The sequence below is a fragment of the Pelecanus crispus genome, chromosome 29 (genome assembly GCF_030463565.1).
Source record: "Pelecanus crispus isolate bPelCri1 chromosome 29, bPelCri1.pri, whole genome shotgun sequence".
NCBI classification, from domain to species: Eukaryota; Metazoa; Chordata; class Aves; order Pelecaniformes; family Pelecanidae; genus Pelecanus; species Pelecanus crispus.
Window position 1 is genome coordinate 897365 of NC_134671.1, and position 17614 is coordinate 914978.

The 17614-nt window shown below is 70.1% G+C and overlaps 3 protein-coding genes across 3 annotated transcripts; all 3 read right to left on the reverse strand.

Annotated features, from left to right (window-relative positions):
• Positions 1 to 384: 384 nt before the first annotated feature.
• On the reverse strand, positions 385 to 5417 carry RING1 (ring finger protein 1). The gene is made up of 6 exons (XM_075725357.1): positions 5340 to 5417; positions 3973 to 4133; positions 3676 to 3891; positions 1683 to 1994; positions 602 to 770; positions 385 to 520 (listed from the first exon to the last, which is right to left on the reverse strand). Exons 1-6 carry the CDS (start codon positions 5415 to 5417, stop codon positions 419 to 421), a joined length of 1038 nt encoding a protein of 345 aa, XP_075581472.1. The 3' UTR covers positions 385 to 418.
• Positions 5418 to 7829: 2412 nt separating this feature from the next.
• HSD17B8 (hydroxysteroid 17-beta dehydrogenase 8) lies at positions 7830 to 12292 on the reverse strand. Its single transcript, XM_075725366.1, is given in 10 exon segments — positions 7830 to 7854; positions 8739 to 8813; positions 8912 to 8954; positions 9057 to 9141; positions 9240 to 9325; positions 9425 to 9520; positions 10205 to 10312; positions 10314 to 10322; positions 10427 to 10656; positions 12247 to 12292. Coding segments are annotated over 10 exon segments (795 nt in total). The 3' UTR covers positions 7830 to 7837.
• A 413-nt stretch (positions 12293 to 12705) lies between these two features.
• Positions 12706 to 17260, reverse strand: SLC39A7 (solute carrier family 39 member 7). Its single transcript, XM_075725310.1, has 7 exons — positions 16712 to 17260; positions 16457 to 16625; positions 16288 to 16359; positions 16079 to 16207; positions 15970 to 15999; positions 14972 to 15168; positions 12706 to 12957 (listed from the first exon to the last, which is right to left on the reverse strand). The coding sequence occupies exons 1-7, from the start codon at positions 17258 to 17260 to the stop codon at positions 12706 to 12708; spliced, it is 1398 nt and encodes a 465-aa protein (XP_075581425.1).
• Between the last annotated feature and the right edge of the window lie 354 nt (positions 17261 to 17614).

Consider the following 17614-nt stretch of genomic DNA (forward strand, 5'->3'; position numbering starts at 1 on the left):
GGGGCTCAGGGACCCCCCCCAGAGCTGCAGGGATTTGGCGGGGGGGGCACTGGGACTGCTGCCCCCCCCACCGAGCAGGGGACTGGCACCCCCCACTTCACCAGTAGGTGATGGGGGGCTGTGGCGTGAACCCCCCCCCCAATCCCTCCCTGGGGGGACACTGGGATTGTCCCCCCACTTCCCCTCCCCCAGCAGGTGACAGGGGACCCTTGCACCCCCCTGCAACCCCCCCAGTGTCCCCCCACTGCCGCCATCGCTCCAGCAAGGGACCCCCCGGGACCCCCCCCCACACCAGTCCGTGGGGACAGAGGGGGACCCCGGGGGGGGTCTGGGGGGCCCCAAGGACCTCGGGGGGGGTCCTGGGGGACCCCAAGGACACTGGGGGGGTCCTGGGGGGGTGCGGGGGGTCTCACCCCCCCTACTTCTGCTCCTTGGTGGGCGCGTAGTAGAGCTCCAGGGGTTTGCTGACCTTCCAGTACTTCTCGTTCACCAGCTCCAGCGTCAGGGACCCGTTGAGGGTCTGGGAGGGGGCAGAAAGAGACTCGGGGTCACCCCCGCACCCCCCCCAACCCTCCCCGCGCCCCCCCGGTGCCCCCCGTACCGTGAAGGCTCCGCCGGCGGTGGTGATGTAGATGGTGTACTGCTTCTCGCTCACCTCCTCCAGCCCCGCCGCCTCGGGGCCCGGCCCCGGGGCCTCCTCCAGCGCGATCCGCAGGGCCAGGTACTTGGAGAGGTGGTCGACTGTGGCGTTGGCCGTCGTCTTCACATACCTGCGTGGGGGGGAGGAAAGAGGAGAGAAAAGGAGGAAAAAGAGAGGGGAGAGAGAAGAGAATGGAGAAAGGAGGAGAAAAAGGAGGAGGAAGAGAGGGAAACGAGGAGGAGAACAGGAGGAAGAAGAGAGGGGAATGAGGAAGAGGACGGGAGGAAGAGAGAGGAATGGGGAAAAGGATGGGAAGAAGAAGAGAGGGGAATGAGGAAGAGGATGGGAAGGAGAAGGGAATGTGGAAGAGGATGGGAGGAAGACGAGGAGAAAAAGGAAGAGAGGGGAACGAGGAAAAGGATGGAGAAAGAGGAGGAGGAAGAAATGAAAATGAGGACAAGGAAGAGAGGGAAACAAGGAGGACGAGAGGAGGAAGAGAGGGGAATGAGGAAGGGGATGGGAAGAAGAAGGGAACGAGGGAGAGAAGGAGAAAAAGGAGGAAGAGGGGAACGAGGAAGAGGACAGAAGAGGAAGAGAAGGGAACAAGGAAGAGGATAGGAGGAAAAAGGGGGGGGACAAGAAAGAGGATGAGAAAAGGGGAGGAAGAGAGGGAAATGAGGATGGGAGGAAGAGAGGGAAAAGAGGTTGGGGAGAAGGAGGAAGAAGGGGAGGAGAAAGAGAACGAGAAAAAGGAGGAAGAGAGGGGAACAAGGGAGAGAATGGGAAGAAGAGGGAAAGAAGGAAGAGAGGAGGAGAAAAAAGAGAAAGAGGACGGGAGGAAGAGGGGAGAGAGGAAGAGGACAGGAGGAAGAGAAAAAGGAAGAGGAGGAAAAGGAGGAAAAAGGGGAAGAGGAAGAGGACAGGAGGAGGAAGGGGAAGACAGAGGAGGAAGGCCTGAGGCTGGCAGCAGGGGGAGGAAGGCCTCCCGCCGCCCCCGGGGAGCGGGGGGATGCCGGTGCCCCCGCGCGTGCCGGGCCCTCACCGCGTCTGCGAGTACTTCTCCACCACCTTCTCCACCAAAAGTGGATGCGGACGGAAAACCAGCTCGATCTCGCTGCTGCCCGGCTCTGCGCCCGGCTCCGGGCTCCCCCGCCCTCCCCCTTCGTGAGAGGTTTCGGGATCAGGATCGGGCCCGGAATCGTCGGAAGCTCGGGAACGTTTGCGGCTGGGTCCGGCCTCGGGGTGGCTGGGAGCCGAGGCGTTGCTGAGGTGGGAGCGGCTGTCGCAGTTGTCCTCCCCGCCGCTGAACGTGGCGTTATCCGATTCCTGGTGCAGCTTCCGCACTCGCTGAGCCCTGCGGGATGGCACCGCCGGTTAACTGGGATCAACCCCCTCGGAGAATCGTGGAACGCTTCGGGAGGGAAGGGACGTCCCAAGGTCACCGACTCCACGAGCCCCGTCCAACCTGACCTTGGACGGTTCCAGGGATGGGGCAACCAGGCCCAGCGCCTCACCACCCTCAGCGGAAGACGTTTCTCCCTTCCATCTAACCTAAATCCACCCTTTTTTAGCTTAAAACTGTTCCCCCTCATCCTAGCGCTGTCCCCACGTGGACTGAAGGGCCACCGTGAGGTCCACCTGGAGCCGTCTCTTCCCCAGGCTGCCCGAGCCCAACTCTCCCAGCCCGTCCTTGCAGCGGGGGTGTCCCAGCCCTCGCATCATCTTCGTGGCCTCCTCCGGACCCGCTCCGACAGCTCCGCGTCCTCCTTGTCCTGGGGACCCCGGACGCAGTGCCCCGGGGGGGTCTCACCAGAGTGGAGCAGAGGGGGAGCGGCACCTCCCTCGACCCGCTGGCCATGCCACTTCTGATGCGGCCCAGGAGATGGTCGGCTCGCCGGGCTGCGAGCGCGCACGGCTGCCCCACGGCCAGCTTTTCACCCGCCGAGTCCTTCTCCGCTCTCCAGCCCCCAGCCTGTGTCCATGCTTGCCCCGACCCAGGCGCAGGACCTTGCACTTGGCCTGGTTGAACCTCAGGAGGTTCACCTGAGCCCACCTCTCCAGCCTGTCCAGGTCCCTCTGGGCGGTTCCCTTCCCTCTCGGGTATCAACCACCCCACTCAGCTCGGGGTCATCTCCAAATTTGCTGAGGGTGCCCTCGACCCCACCACCTATGTGGTTGATGAAGGTATGGAACAGCACTGGTCCCAGTATGGACCCCTGAGGGACACCACTTGTCACCAGTCTCCATCTGGACACGGAGCCGTTGGCCACAACTCTCTGGATGCCACCATCGAACCAATTTCTGAGCCACCAAATGGTCCATGAACTCCACCCGAGAGAGGAGGACGTTGTGGAGGAGCACATCAAAGGGACGATGGTGGCACCTGGCACTGGTGAAGGTATGGAACAGCACTGGTCCCAGTACGGACCCCTGAGGGACACGGAGCCATTGACCCCAACTCCGGATGCCACCATCAAATCAATTTCTGAGCGACCAAATGGTCCATGAACTCCATCCAATTGAGAAAAAAAGGACGTTGTGGAGGAGCATGTCAAAAGGATGATGGTGGCACGTGTCACTGGTGAAGGTATGGAACAGCACTGGTCCCAGTACGGACCCCTGAAGGACACCACTCCTCACTGGGCTCCGTCTGGACGTGGAGCCGTTGACCACAACTCTCTGGATGCCACCATCGAACCAATTTCTGAGCTGCCTAATGGTCCATCAGCTCCATCCCGTTGAGAGAGGAGGATGTTGTGGAGGAGCACGTCAAAGGGGCGATGGTGGCACACGTCACTGATGAACGTACAGAACAGCACTGGTCCCAGTACGGACCCAAGGGCCACCACTTGTCACCAGTCTCCACCCAGACATGGAGCCATTGACCACAACTCCCCGGACACCACCATCCCCGCAATTCCCGTGTCCCAGCTCCATCAAATCCTCCCCTCTCCAACGCAGAGAGGAGGACGTCGCGGGGGACGCCCCTCCCGGCTCCCTCGCCCGCGCCGGGCGCGGGGTTTCGGGGCTCCCACCTGTGCATCGCCTGCATCTTCAGCCCCTCCTCGATGCTGCTGCTGAGCGCCTGCTGGTTGTGGAGCCGGCTGAGCTTGGCCAGGACGCGATCCTGGTGCGCCTCGTACTCATCCCGGCTGGGGTAGATCTTGGAGATCAAAGCGTCGAAGTTGGGATCCGGTCGCAAGGATCGTTTGGAAACCAACTTCTTCCGGCACGTAGGACACTCCTTGTTGCTGGCGAAAAGGGGAAAAGGGACAACGGGTGAGGCGTGGAGCCCAGCGGCGCTGCCATCGCCGCACCCGCCGCCGCCGTACCCGCTGCGCAGGGCGGTGACGATGCAGTCGGAGCAGAAGCGGTGCAGGCACTCCTTGGTGGTCATGGTGTTCTTCAGCATGTCCAGGCAGATGGGACACATCAGCTCGCTGTGGAGGCTGCGCGGGGACACCGCGATCTCCGTCCCGTCCATGATGGCCTCCTGGGGGGGGCGGGGGGGGACGCACGCATCGTGTCACAGCCCTTGGGGGGCACGGGGCGCTGTCCCCCGCCCTGGGGCACCCTGATTGCGGCTCAGCGCCCCTCGGGGGGGTCAGGGCGCCGTCACCAGGAGCGGGGACACCCTGCTCGGCTGCTGGGGGTGACAGGACACCCTCCCCCGCGAGGCCAAGCCCCAGGATTTTGGGGTGACAGCGCCCTGGCCCCACACACGGGGCCCCCCTCCCCCAGGGCTGCCATGCCCCATGGCCCCCACCCCCACCTTAGGGTGTCCCCCCCCGAGGTGTCCCCTCCCCCAGGGTGTCCCCAGCCCCTAAAACTGGGTGGGGGCAGGGCGTCCCCCCTTCCCCCTCACCTGGGGGGTTCCACCCCTCATGCCCCCTCCCCTGGGGTGCTCCCCCCATCTTGGGGGGTGCCACCCTTGTGCCCCCCATCCCCCCCACTCCAGGGGGGGTGTCCCCTGCTGTCCCCCCCCGGGGATGCCCCCCATTTTGGGGGTGCCACCCTTGTGTCCCCCTGTCCCCCCCCTCCCCTGGGGTGCTGTCCCCCCATTTTGGGGGGTGCCAGCCCTTTTGCCCCCTTTCCCCCCGCTCCAGTGGGGCATCCCCCTGTCTCCCCCCATCTTGGGGGGCTGCCAGCCCTATGTTCCCCCCCCCGGGGATGTCCCCCCTCCCCATTTTCGGGGGTGCCACCTTTGTGTCCCCCTGTCCCTGTCCTCCAGGTCGGTGTCTCCCTGTCCGTCCCCCCCTCCCCTGGGGTGCCATCCCCCCCATTTTGGGGGGCTGCCAGCCCTTATGTCCCCCCCGGGGATGTGTCCCCCTCCCCATTTTGGGGGGTGCCACCCTTGTACCCCCTGTCCTTGTCCTCCTCTAGGTTGGTGTCCCCCTGTCCCCCCCCTCCCCTGGGGTGCCGTCCCCCCATTTTGGGGAGCTGCCAGCCCTTATGTCCCCCCCGGGGATGTGTCCCCCTCCCCATTTTGGGGGGTGCCACCCTTCTGTCCCTCTCCTCCTCCAGGTCGGTGTCCCCCTGCCCCCGCCCTCCCCGCGGTGCCGTCCCCCCATCTTGGGGTGCTGCCAGCCCGCGTCCCCCCCCCGGGGGTGCCCCCCCCTCCCCATTTTGGGGGGTGCCCCCCTTGTGCCCCCGTCCCCCCGCGCCAGGGGGGGGTCCCCCGCCGCTGTCCCCCCCGGACCTGCGGGGTGCGGTGCAGCTCGTACAGGCTCAGCTCCCAGGTTTTGCTGGCGCTCTGCGCGTTGGCGGGGGCGGCCATGGCGGGCGGGGCGCTCTGCGGGGAGGCGGCGGCGACCGGAGGCTCCCCGGTACCGGCCGACCCCCCCCCGGGCCCGGCCTCTCCCGCAGCCGCCGGCGGCTCCCCCCTTCCTGCCGCTCGCCGAGGGGGGCGGCGCCTGCCGAGCGCGTCACTTCCGGCCCGGCCTGATGGCGTCACCCGCCGCGCGGACCCGCCCTCCCTCTCCGGCGGGCGCGCCGACCTACCCCCTTCCCCCGCAGCCAATCACAGCCGGGAGATTTCTCCCGCGGGTCCTGACAGCCAATAGGATTCCCCGCCACCGCGCTCGCCCGTTCCCACGCTCCTCTCCCCGCCAATGGGGGAGCCGCGGGGCGGGGGCAGAGGGGGGGCGGGGCCGGGGGCGGGGCCTCAGCGCCACCTGCCGCGGGCACGGGGGGGGGGGGGCACGGGGTGCCCCCGCGGGGTCCCGCTGCCCCCGGGGCCGCTGGGAGCCCCGGCCCGGCCCCCCCCGGGGTCCCCGGCGTCCGTAGAGCCCCGGCCCGGTCCCCCCGGTCGCCCCGGTGCCGGTAGAGCCCCGGCTTTGCCCCCCTGGTCCCCCCCGGTGCCCCCGGTCCCCCCCGGTGTCCCCGGTCCCCCCCGTGCCCGGTGCCGGTAGCAGCCCCGGCCCCGTTCCCCCGGTGCCCGCAGGAGCCCCGGCTCTGCCCGCCCCCCCCAGCCCCCAGTGTCGGTGGGAGCCCCGGCTTTGCCTCCCCGCTCCCCCCCGGTGCCCCCGGGAGCCCGGCCCGGTCCCCCCCGGTGCCCGGTGTCGGTGGGAGCCCCGGCTCACGACGTCCACACCCAACTCTCGGCCGCCCACACAAGAATTGCGTTTGGACAATCACGAGCCGGTGCTCGGCGGGGGGGGGGGGGGGGCACCGGGACCCCCAGGACCCCCGCGACCCCCGGTCCCGGGGCCGCCCCGTCCAGCCGGAGCCCGAACCGTGCGGGGCGGCCCCGGGGGGATCGCTCCTTCCCGTCGTGGCCGGCGGTGACACGCGTGGGGTGGGGGGGATGCCCGGGGGGAGCAGCCGGGGGCGGGGAACCGCGGATGGAGGGACCGGGAGGGGGGCGTCGGGGCCCGGGGGGGGTGGCCCGGGGAGCGGGGGGGGTCCGGGGGCCGTCGGGGAGCGGGTCCGGATCCACCGGGAGCGGGTCGGGATCCACCGGGAGCCGGGTTGGGACATCGTGGGGGGGTCCGTGGCCCGCCGGGGACCGAACCGGGGCCCGCCGGGGACCGAACCGGGGGGGGCCGGGGACCACCGGGTATCGGGGTCGGGGTCCGTCGGGGGGTACCGGGGGGGGGGTCCACCGGGACCGGGTCGGGGCATCCCGGGGGGTCCGGGGACCACCGGGATCCTTCGGGAGCGGGTCGGGGTCCACCGGGAGCCGATGGGAGCATCCTGGGGGGGTCCGGGATCCCCCGGGGACGGGTCGGGGCATCCCGGGGGGTCCGGGGACCACCGGGATCCGATCGGGATCCACCGGGAGCGGGTCGGGGACCACCGGGATCCGGTCGGGATCCACCGAGAGCCGATCGGAGCACCCAGGGGGGACCGGGGTCCCCCACGCACCGGCTCGGGATCCCCGGGGACACCCCCCCCCGTCTCCACCGGGACCGAGCACCCCCCCACCGCCCCTCTCCCCCCCCGCCCCGCGAACGCCCGTGGGGTGCCCCCGGCCCGGCCCCCCCGGCCCGGTTCGCCCCCTCGAACCCCGGCGGCCGGAGCGCTGCCGCCGCCCGGCCCCGCCGCTCCCGCTCGCCCGGTGATGGCGGAGGCCGCGGGGCACAAAGCCGGGGCCGCCCCCCGGGGGGGGCCACCCAGCGCGGGGACCCCCGGGACCCCCCCCACCCCCCGGGCCCCGGTTGCCCCGAGTGACGGGGACCTGAATGGGCGGCATCGCCCCGCCCCCCCCCCCCCCCCGGCGCCGGCTTCAAACGGGGCCCCCGCCCCTCCCCCCCCGCCCCGCCCCCCGCTGTCCCCGGGCCCCTCCCCCCTCCCGGCCCCGGCGCGGGGGGAGGGGACCCGCGCGTCCGGGGAGGGGGACCCCGGGTGGGTGACCCCCCCCCAGGCCCCCCCGTGTCGCCCCAATTGGGTGGGGACCCCCACGACCCCCCCGAGACCCGCCCGTGTCCCCCCAGTTGGGGGCGGGGAACCCAGGTATCCGCGTGGGGACCCCCCGGGTGGGGACCCCCCACGACGCCCCTCCCCCCCCCCGCCCTGTCCCCCCAGTTGGGGGGGGGACACCCAGGCACCCGGGTGGGGACCCCCCCCGAAACCCCCCCCGCCCCCCCCCACCGAGGACCCAGGCGGGAGCAGATGCAGTGCAGGGGGGCGGGGCTGCACCCCGTTTATTTTGGGGGGGGGGTTGGGGGTGACACGGGGGGGGCGGGGCCGGCTCCGTCACATGAAGAGACCCCCTGAAACGAGAGAGAGGCCTTGGGGGGGGGACATGGGTGGGACACTCGGGGGATGGGGACACGGGGGGGACAGGGACATGGGGGACACATGGGGGGATGGGGACACGGGGGGACACTGGGGGGGACAGACATGGCGACAGGGTCATGGCAATATGGGGGACACGGGGGACACGGACACGGGGACAGGGACACGGGGACATAGGGACATGGGGACACAGGGACATGGGGGACACTGGGGGGGACAGACATGGCGACAGGGTCATGGCAATATGGGGGACACGGGGGACACGGACACGGGGACAGGGACACGGGGACATAGGGACATGGGGACACAGGGACATGGGGGACACTGGGGGGGACAGACATGGCGACAGGGTCATGGCAATATGGGGGGACATGGAGGGACAGGGATGTGGGGACAGGGACACGGGGACAGGGACACATGGGGGGACAGGGGCACGGGGACACATGGGGGACACTGGGGGGACAGACATGGGGACAGCGTCATGGGGATATGGGGACACAGGGGGACAGGGACGTGGGGGACACAGGGGGACATAGAGGACACATGGGGGGACAGGGACATGGGGGACACGGGCAGGACAAGGACATGGGGACAGGGACACGGAGACATGGGGGACACTGGGGGGGACAGACATGGGGACAGGGTGGTGGGGACATGGGGGACACGGGGACAGGGATGGGAGACAAGGACATGGGGACAGGGACATGGGGGACACTGGGGGGGACAAGGTCATGGGGACAGGGTCATGGGGCTATGGGGGACACACAGGGGTCAGGGACCTGTGGGGACACTGGGGGGACACAGGGACACGGGAGGGGAACCCCGCCGGGGACAGCGGGGGGTGGCAGCACGTCCCCACCTGTCACCTCCACACTGGCGCCCGTGATGTAGCTGCTGTCCTCCGAGGCCAGGAAGGCGCAGACGTCCGCCACGTCTGGGGGGGACACGGTGACACCCGGGGGACCGCCCTGGCCCCCCGTGTCCCCCCGTGTCACCCGGTGTCCCCCCCATGTCCCCCTGTCCCCAACTCACCCTGCGGGTCCCCGAGGCGTCCCAGCGGCACCATCCCTGCAAACTGAGCGGGGACAGCGTCACCCCACGGGTGTCCCCAAGCGCCCCCTCCCCATGTCCCCAAACGTCCCCAAGTGTCCCCAAGTGCCACCCCCCCCCCCTTTACCTTCTCCAGCACCTTGGGGGGCACCTTGTCCGTCATGGGGGTGACGATGAAACCCGGCAGCACCGCGTTGCACCGGATCCCGAACCTGGGGGACAGACACACGGACACCGCGGGGCTCAGGGCGTCCCCCCCGTGTCCCCATGTCCCCCCATGTCCTCCCCGCGTCCCCCCCGTGTCCCCTACCTGGCCAGCTCCTTGGCGCACGCCCGGGTCAGCCCCTCCACCCCGGCCTTGGACGCGGCGTAGTTGGCCTGGCCCAGGTTGCCCACCTGGGGGGGGACACACACGCGTAGGGGGGTGACACGAGTGGGGAGGGGGGGTGACACCAGTTGGGGGTGTCACCCATGTCCCCGTCACCCCCGGCCCACCTTGCCCACGATGCTGCCCACGTGGATGATGGAGCCGCCGGGAGCCCCTGCGGCCACCAGCGCCCGGGCCACCGCCTGCGTCACCAGGAAGGTCCCCTGGGGGGACACGGGGCCGTGGGGGGGGACGTCCCCACCCGTGTCCCCCCGTCCCCACCTCCCCCGTGTCCCCTCATGTCCCCCCATGCCCCCCGTGTCCCCTCTCGCCCCCATCCCCCCCATGTCCCCACATCCCCAATGTCCCCCCGATGTCCCCGTGTCCCCCAATGTCCCCATGTGCCCCCGATGTCCCCCCATCCCATGTCCTGCAATGTCCGCGTGTCCCCCTCGACGTCCCCATGTCCTCTCATGTCCCCGATGTCCCCGTCCCCAGTGTCCCCATGTCCCCGTGTCCCCACCATGTCCCCCCCGTCCCCCCCATGTCCCCCGTGTCCCCATGTCCCCGTCCCCAGTATGCGTGTCCCCCCGTCCCTCGTGTCGCCATGTCCCCCGTGCCCCCCACGACGTCCCCATGTCCTCCCATGTCCCCCTGATGTCCCCCGTCCCCAGTGCCGCCACGTTCCCGTGTCCCCCCCATGTTCCCCCATGTCCCCAGTGTCCCCCCGATGTCCCCACGTCCCCCTGTCCCCAGTGTCCCCCCATGTCCCCACATCCCCAGTGTCCCCCCCAACGTCCCCATGTCCCCCGTGTCCACCCTGATGTCCCCACGTCCCCCTGTCCCCAGTGTCCCCATGTCCCCCGTGTCCCCCCCGTGTCCCCCCGATGTCCCCATGCCCCCCATACCGTCAGGTTGACCCCCAGCACCTCCCGGAACGCCCCCTCCCCCATGCGCAGCAGGAACTCGTCCCGGGTGATGCCGGCGCACCCCACGCAGATGCGGGGGGGGGACCCCGAAATGCTCCTGGGGGGGCAGGGGGAGGCGCGTGGGCGTTGGGGGGAGGGGCGTGGGGCCACCCCAGGTCCCCACTTGGGGACGGGGGGGGTGGCGGGGGCGGGGGGGGTTACCTGGATGCGGTCCAGGAGCCGGGTGACGCTGGTGGCCTCAGCCACGTCCACCCCGAAGGCGGCGTGGGGCTGGGGGGAGCCCCCACTCCCCGCGTGGGGTGTCCCCCCCCCCGCGTGGAGCCCCCCCACCGTCACCCCCGCCCCGGCCTCGTCCCGGTCGGCCACCGCCAGGCGGGCGCCGTCCTGTGCCAGGCGGGCGCAGACGGCGCGGCCGATGCCACTGGCACCTCCTGGGGGGGGTCACGCGGGGGGGTGTCACGCGGGGGGGTTGTCACCCGTGGGGTGCTCCCCAGGGTGCCCCACTCTGGACACCCCCCACCCCCCCGTGGTATCTGTCACCCCACATGGTGCCTGTGGCCTGCCCCCCAAGTACCACCCGTGGGGTGTTTCACCCCCCCAGGTGTCAACCCGTGGGGTCTGTCCCCTCCCCAAGGGTGCTCGCGATGGGCTCTGTCACCCCCCCAGTGCCACCCGTGGGCTTTGTCACCCCCCCCCCCGGTGCCACCCGTGGTTCTGTCACCCCCCCCCCAGTGCCACCCGTGGGGTCTGTCACCCCCCCCAGTGCCACCCGTGGGCTTTGTCACCCCCCCCAGTGCTACCCGTGGGGTCTGTCACCCCCCCCCCAGTGCCACCCGTGGGGTCTGTCACCCCCTCCAGTACTGCCCGTGGGGTCTGTCACCCCCCCCAGTGCCACCCGTGGGTTGTGCCACCCCCCCCCCCCAGTGCCACCCGTGGTTCTGTCACCCCCCCCAGTGCCACCCGTAGGGTCTGTCCTCTGTCCCAAGTGTCACAGGGATTGTCCCACACCCCCCCAGTGCCACCCGTGGGCTTTGTCACCCCCTCCAGTACTGCCCGTGGGGTCTGTCACCCCTCCCCAGTGCCACCCGTGGGGTCTGTCACCCCCCCAGTGCCACCCCTGGGCTCTGTCATCCCCCCCCAGTACCACCCGTGGGCTCTGTCACCCCCCCAGTGCCACCCGTGGTTCTGCCCCCCCCCCCAGTGCCACCCGTGGGGTCTGTCATCCCCCCCCAGTGCCACCCGTGGGCTCTGTCACCCCCCCCAGTGCCACCCGTGGGCTCTGTCCTCTGTCCCAAGCATCACAGGGATTGTCCCACACCCCCCCAGTGCCACCCGTGGGCTTTGTCACCCCCCCCAGTGCCACCCGTGGGCTCTGTCACTCCCCTCCAGTACTGCCCGTGGGCTCTGTCACCCCCTTAATGCTACCCGCGGGGTCTGTCACACCCCCCCAGTGCCACCCGTGGGTTCTGTCACCCCCCCAGTGCCACCCGTGGGCTCTGTCACCCCCCCCCAGTGCCACCCGTGGTTCTACCCCCCCCCAGTGCCACCCGCGGGCTCTGTCACCCCCCCCCAGTGCCACCCGTGGTTCTACCCCCCCCAGTGCCACCCGCGGGCTCTGTCACCCCCCCCCCCAGTGCCACCCGTGGTTCTACCCCCCCCCAGTGCCACCCGCGGGGTCTGTCACCCCCCCCCCCCAGTGCCACCCGCGGGGTCTGTCACCCCCCCCCAGTGCCACCCGTGGTTCTGCCCCCCCCCGCCCCGTACCACCCGTGGTTCTGCCCCCCCCCCAGTGCCACCCGTGCCTCTGCCACCTCATGTCACCGGGGTTTCCCCCCGGCGTCCCCCCGTGGGCTGTCACCCCCCCCCGCCTTACCCCCCCCGAGTGCCCTCCCGTGGGGCCCGCCCCCCATGGGCACTGCCCCCCCGCGGGGCCCCCCCGCCTTCCCGCTCCCCCCCCTCCACGCGAGACCCCGCCCCACGCGGGGCGCGTCCCCCCCCACGTCACGCCACGTCACGGCCACCTGTGACCAGCGCGACCGCCCCGCCGAGCCGCCCCGCCGGGCCCATGGCGGCGCCGGAAGTGAGCGGCGGCTACGTCACGGGGCTACGTCAGCGCCCGCGCGCCCCCGCGGCTTTTGGCGTCACCCGGGGCCCCCCCGCCTCAGCTCAGCCTTTCCTCTTTAATTAATCAAAGCCACGAGCCATTACAGTCACTACAAACCCCCCCCCCCCGCCCCGAAACCTGCCCGGTAACCGGTGACCCCCGGCCCGGGCCCCCCCATGTCGCCCCCCTTGGTCCCCACCGCCAGGACCCCCCCCCATCGCAGGGAGCCCCCCCACCCCAAATCGGGGAGCCATGGGACCCCCGCTTTGGTCCAGAGAGCTGGGAGGGGGGGTCCGGGTAAACGCAGCTCCCCCTCCCCAGAGGGACGAGCCCCCAAAATGGGGCGCACGGAGGGTGCCCCCCCCCCCAGGGTCCCCTACTCGTAGTGGGCGATGGCCACCATCATGGCGACGCCGGCCAGCAGCCCCAGGACCTGCAGGAGGGACTGGAGGGGCCCGGCGTCCCGCAGCAGCTCGGGGATGACGGAGACGGTGCCGACGTAGATGAAGCCGCCGGCGGTGAAGGGCAGGACCCCCAGCGTGGCCGCCTCGCCCGCCCCCTCCGCCAGCAGCGAGCAGGCGGCCCCCGCCACCGCTCCCAGCGCCGTCACCAGCTGCAGACGCATGGCCTGGGGACCGGGACCGGGTTGGGGACGGCGGCACCCCCGGGGGACGCCGCCGGGAAGAGATGGGGCTCCCCGCTGACACCGGGCACCGGGGGTACCGGGGACACTGGGGACACCGTGGGCACTGGGACACTGTGGGCATTGGGGACACCGGGGGCATCAGGGGCACTGGGGGCACTGGGGACACCGGGGGCATTGGGGACACCGGGGGCATCAGGGGCACTGGGGACACTGTGGACACCATGGGCTTTGGGACACCAGGGACACAATGGGCGCTGGGGACACTGTGGGTGTTGGGGACACCGGGGGCATTGGGGACACTGTGGGCACTGGGGACCCCATGGTCACCAGGGGTACTGGGACACTTCAGGGCACTTGGAGTACTGTGCTCACTGGGGACACTGGGGTCACCAGGAGCACCTGGGGTACTGGGGGCACCGGGGGCAATGGGGACACTGGGACACCAGAGGAACTGGGGTCACTGGGGGTACTGGGGGCACCAGGGGTACCGTGATCACCAGGGGCACAGGGACACTGGGGACACTGTGGGCACTGGGGGCACGGGGACACTGTGGGCATTGGGGACACTGGGGTCTCTGGGGACACCGTGGGCACTGGGGACACTGTGGCCTCTGGGGACACCAGGAACACTGTGGGCAGTGGGGACACCATGGGCACTGGGGACACCGTGGGCACTGTGGGCAGTGGGGACACTGTGGGCACCAGGAGCACCGGGGGTACTGTGGTCACCGGCAGCAATGGGGACACTGGTGACTGGAGGTACTGGGGTCACTGTGGCCTCTGGGGACACTGTGGGAACTGTGGCCATTGGGGACACTGGGGGCACTGGGGGCACTGTGGCCTCTGGGGACACTGTGGGCACCGGGGGTACCATAGTTATTGGGGGCACTGGGAACACCTTGGGCTTTGGGGACACTGGGGACACGGTGGGCACGGGGGACACTGTGGGACACCGTGGCCTCTGGGGACATGGGGGACACCGTGGGCACTGGGGACACCGGGTACACCGTGGGTACTGGGGGCATTGGGGGCACCGTGGCCTCTGGGGACACTGTGGGCACCAGGGGCACCGGGGGTACTGGGACACTTCAGGGCACTTAGGGTACTGTGCTCACTGGGGGCACTGGGGTCACCAGGAGCACCGGAGGCACTGGTGACTGGATGTATTGGGGTCATTAGGGATACTGGGGACACTGTGGGCACCAGGGCTACCGTGATCACCGTGGGCACGGGGACACGGGGGACACCATGGTCTCTGGGGACAATGGGGACACTGTGGGCGCTGGGGACACTGTGGCCTCTGGGGACACCGTGGTCACCAGGGGCACTGGGGGTACTGGGGGCACTGGGACACTTCAGGGCACTTGGGGTACTGTGCTCACTGGGGGCACTGGGGCACCTGGGGTACTGTGGTCACGGGGGGTAATGGGGACACTGGTGACCAGAGGTACTGGGGTCACTGGGGGTACTGGGGACACTGTGGGCACCAGGGACACCGGGGACATTGTGGGCACTGGGGACACTATGGACACCGTGGGCTTTGGGACACCAGGGACACAATGGGCGCTGGGGACACTGTGGGCACTGGGGACAGCGTGGCCTCTGGGGACACTGGGGACACCGTGGGCACTGGAGACACTGTGGTCATTGGGGGCACCATGGGCACTGGGGACACCGTGGATACCAGGGACACTGTGGGCACTGGGGACACCGGGGGCACTGGGGACAGCATGGCCTCTGGGGACACTGGGGACACCGTGGGCACTGGAGACACTGTGGTCATTGGGGGCACCGTGGATACCAGGGACACTGTGGGCACTAGGGACGCCAGGGGCACTGGGGACAGCATGGCCTCTGGGGACACTGGGGACACTGTGGGCACTGGGGACATTGGGGACACCGTGGGCACTGGAGACACTGTGGTCATTGGGGGCACCATGGGCACTGGGGACACCGGGGACACTGTGGGCACCGGGGACACCGTGCCCCTGCTCACCTTGCGCTTGCTGCAGCCCGACTGGACGAGGATGGCGAAGTCGCCCACCTCGTGGGGCAGCTCGTGCAGCAGCACCGTCACCGCCGTCACCATCCCCAGCCCCGGCCCCGCCAGGAAGGAGGCGCCGATGGCCAGCCCATCGGTGAAGTTGTGCGCCAGGTCGGCTGCCAGGTTCAGGTACCCCGACACCTCCATGGCTGCGGGGATGGCGGGGGGGACGTCAGCGCCCCATGAGGGTCCCTGCCACCCCCCGATGTCCCCACCCCCCCCCAGCGGCCCTGTCCCCATGGGGTCCCCGTGTCCCCTCCAGTCCTTGCCCCATGGGGTCCCTGTCCCCCATCAGGGTCTCAGGTCGTTCCCCCCCCCCCAAGTGGCCCTGTCCCCTTTGGGGTCCCCATGTGCCTTCCAGTCCCTGTCACCCCCCCCATGTCCCTGTCCCCATTGGGGTCCCCATTTCCCCTCCACAGCCCTCTCCAGTCCCTGTCACCCCCCCCATGTCCCTGTCCCCATTGGGATCCCCATGTCCCCTCCATTCTCTGTCCCCCCCTCCCCCATGTCCTGTCCCCGTTGGGGTCCCCGTCCCCTCCAGAGCCCCTTCCAGTCCCTGCCACCCCCCCAGCATCCCTGTCCTCACTGGGGTCCCCATGTCCCCTCCAGTCCCTGTCACGCCCCCAGTGTTCCTGTCCCCATTGGGGTCCCCGTGTCCCCTCCAGTCCCTGTCACCCCCCCCATGTCCCCTCCAGAGCCCCCTCCAGTCCCTGCCACCTCCCCCCGCCCCCCGCCAGTGTCCCTGTCCCCTCCAGGGCCCCCTCCAGTCCCTGTCACGCCCCCCCCCAGTGTCCCCGTCCCCATTGGGGTCCTTCCTGCCCCCCATCCCTGTCCCCCGTCCCCCCCGTACCCGACTCCTCCGCCACCTTCCCCGCCGGCCGGCTCTTGCCGCGGTGGCCCTTGGTGGCCATCCTCTCCCGCCGCCCCCGCCGCCCCCGGCTCCTCCTCACCTTCGCTGGAGCTGCTCTTGGCCTTGACCCCTGCGGAGGGGGACAACGGGGGGGGCTCAGTGTCCCCCCCAAACCCTCCTGTCACCCCCCCCACGGCGTTGTGACCTACCGTGGCCGTGGCTGTGGCCGTGGCCGTGGCCGCCCTTGGCGTGCCGGACGAAGGTCTCCACCACCAGGAAGGCCACAATGCCGGCCAGCACCCACAACCCCACCGTCAGCATGCGGGCGTGCTCCTGGCCTGGGCGAGGGGGACACGGTGAGCAGTGGCACCGTCCCCTCGGTGTCCCCATGCTCACACCCCCCCCCAAAGCATCCTACCGTGGTGCGAGTGGCCATGGCCGCCCGGCTCGGCGTGCGCGTGGCCGCCCTCGCCGTGGTGCGTGTGGGGCGCTGCGGGGACATAAAAAAGGGGGACGGTGAGCGCCACCGCATCCCCACTGTCCCCGAGGCGGGCGTCTGGGGGGCAGGGGGGGCACGCGACGCTCACCCAGGGCGTGGGGGATGAGGTGGAGGAAGGCGTCCCCCAGCAGCCCCCCCGCTGCGAAGCTGAGGAGCAGCTTGAGGAGCGCTTGGTGCCGCGGGGCGTTGGACTCCACCGGGATGAGGAAGAGGACGAGGTACGGGGCGGCGCTGATCACCAGGGTGGCCGCCATCGTCTGTGATGCACACGGGGACGGGTCACGGGGCGCTCTGCCCCCCGCAACATCCCCAGGGGGTCTCAGGTTGCGGGGGGCACACTCACGTGCATCCACAGCGTCAGCGTGTCCGTCCGCGGCGGCGGTTTGGAGGGATCCGGGGGGAAGCGCTCGTGCGAGTGGCCGTGGTGCAGGTCCTCGTGCGAGTGGCCATGATGCCCGTGATGCATGTCCTCGTGCGAGTGGCCGTGGCCGTGGTGCAGGTCCTCGTGCGAGTGGCCGTGATGCCCGTGATACATGTCCTCGTGCGAGTGGCCATGGTGCAGGTCCTCGTGCGAGTGGCTGTGGTGCCCATGATACATGCCCTCGTGTGAGTGACTGTGACCGTGGTGCAGGTCCTCGTGCGAGTGGCCGTGCCCGTGGTACACGCCCTCGTGCGAGTGGCCATGGTGCGCGTCCTCGTGCGAGTGGCCATGGCCGTGGTACATGCCCTCGTGCGAGTGTCCGTGCCCGTGGTACAGGTCCTCGTGCGAGTGTCCGTGCCCGTGGTACAGGTCCTCGTGCGAGGCGGTGGGGGCCGGCAGCAGGCAGAGGGCCAGCACGGCGCCGGCGGCGAGGGCAGCGCCAAGTCCCCGCGTCCGGGCGGCCGCCGCCATGGCCCTGGTGAGGGGAGACGGGTCAGCCGGCGGCTCCTACCACAGAGACGGGGCGGTGAGCGTCCAGAGAAGCCCTCCCAAGGCGGGGGGGAATGCAGGGACACGGCCTAGAGCCGTGCCTTCAGTTGGGCCGTAGAGCGGCGAGCAGCGGGGCTAGAGCGGCCCTAGGGCCACCCCACAGCGGTAAAGGGAAGACGCAATCATCAAATCATCATCAGAATCATTGAATTGTTTAGGTTGGAAAAGACCTTCAAGATCGTCCAGTCCAACCGTTACGAAAACATGAAATTCTTCCTGCTTCTAAAGCAATGAGGCAATTTACGTTAAGAGAAGCAGAATGCTTGCCCAATCCTT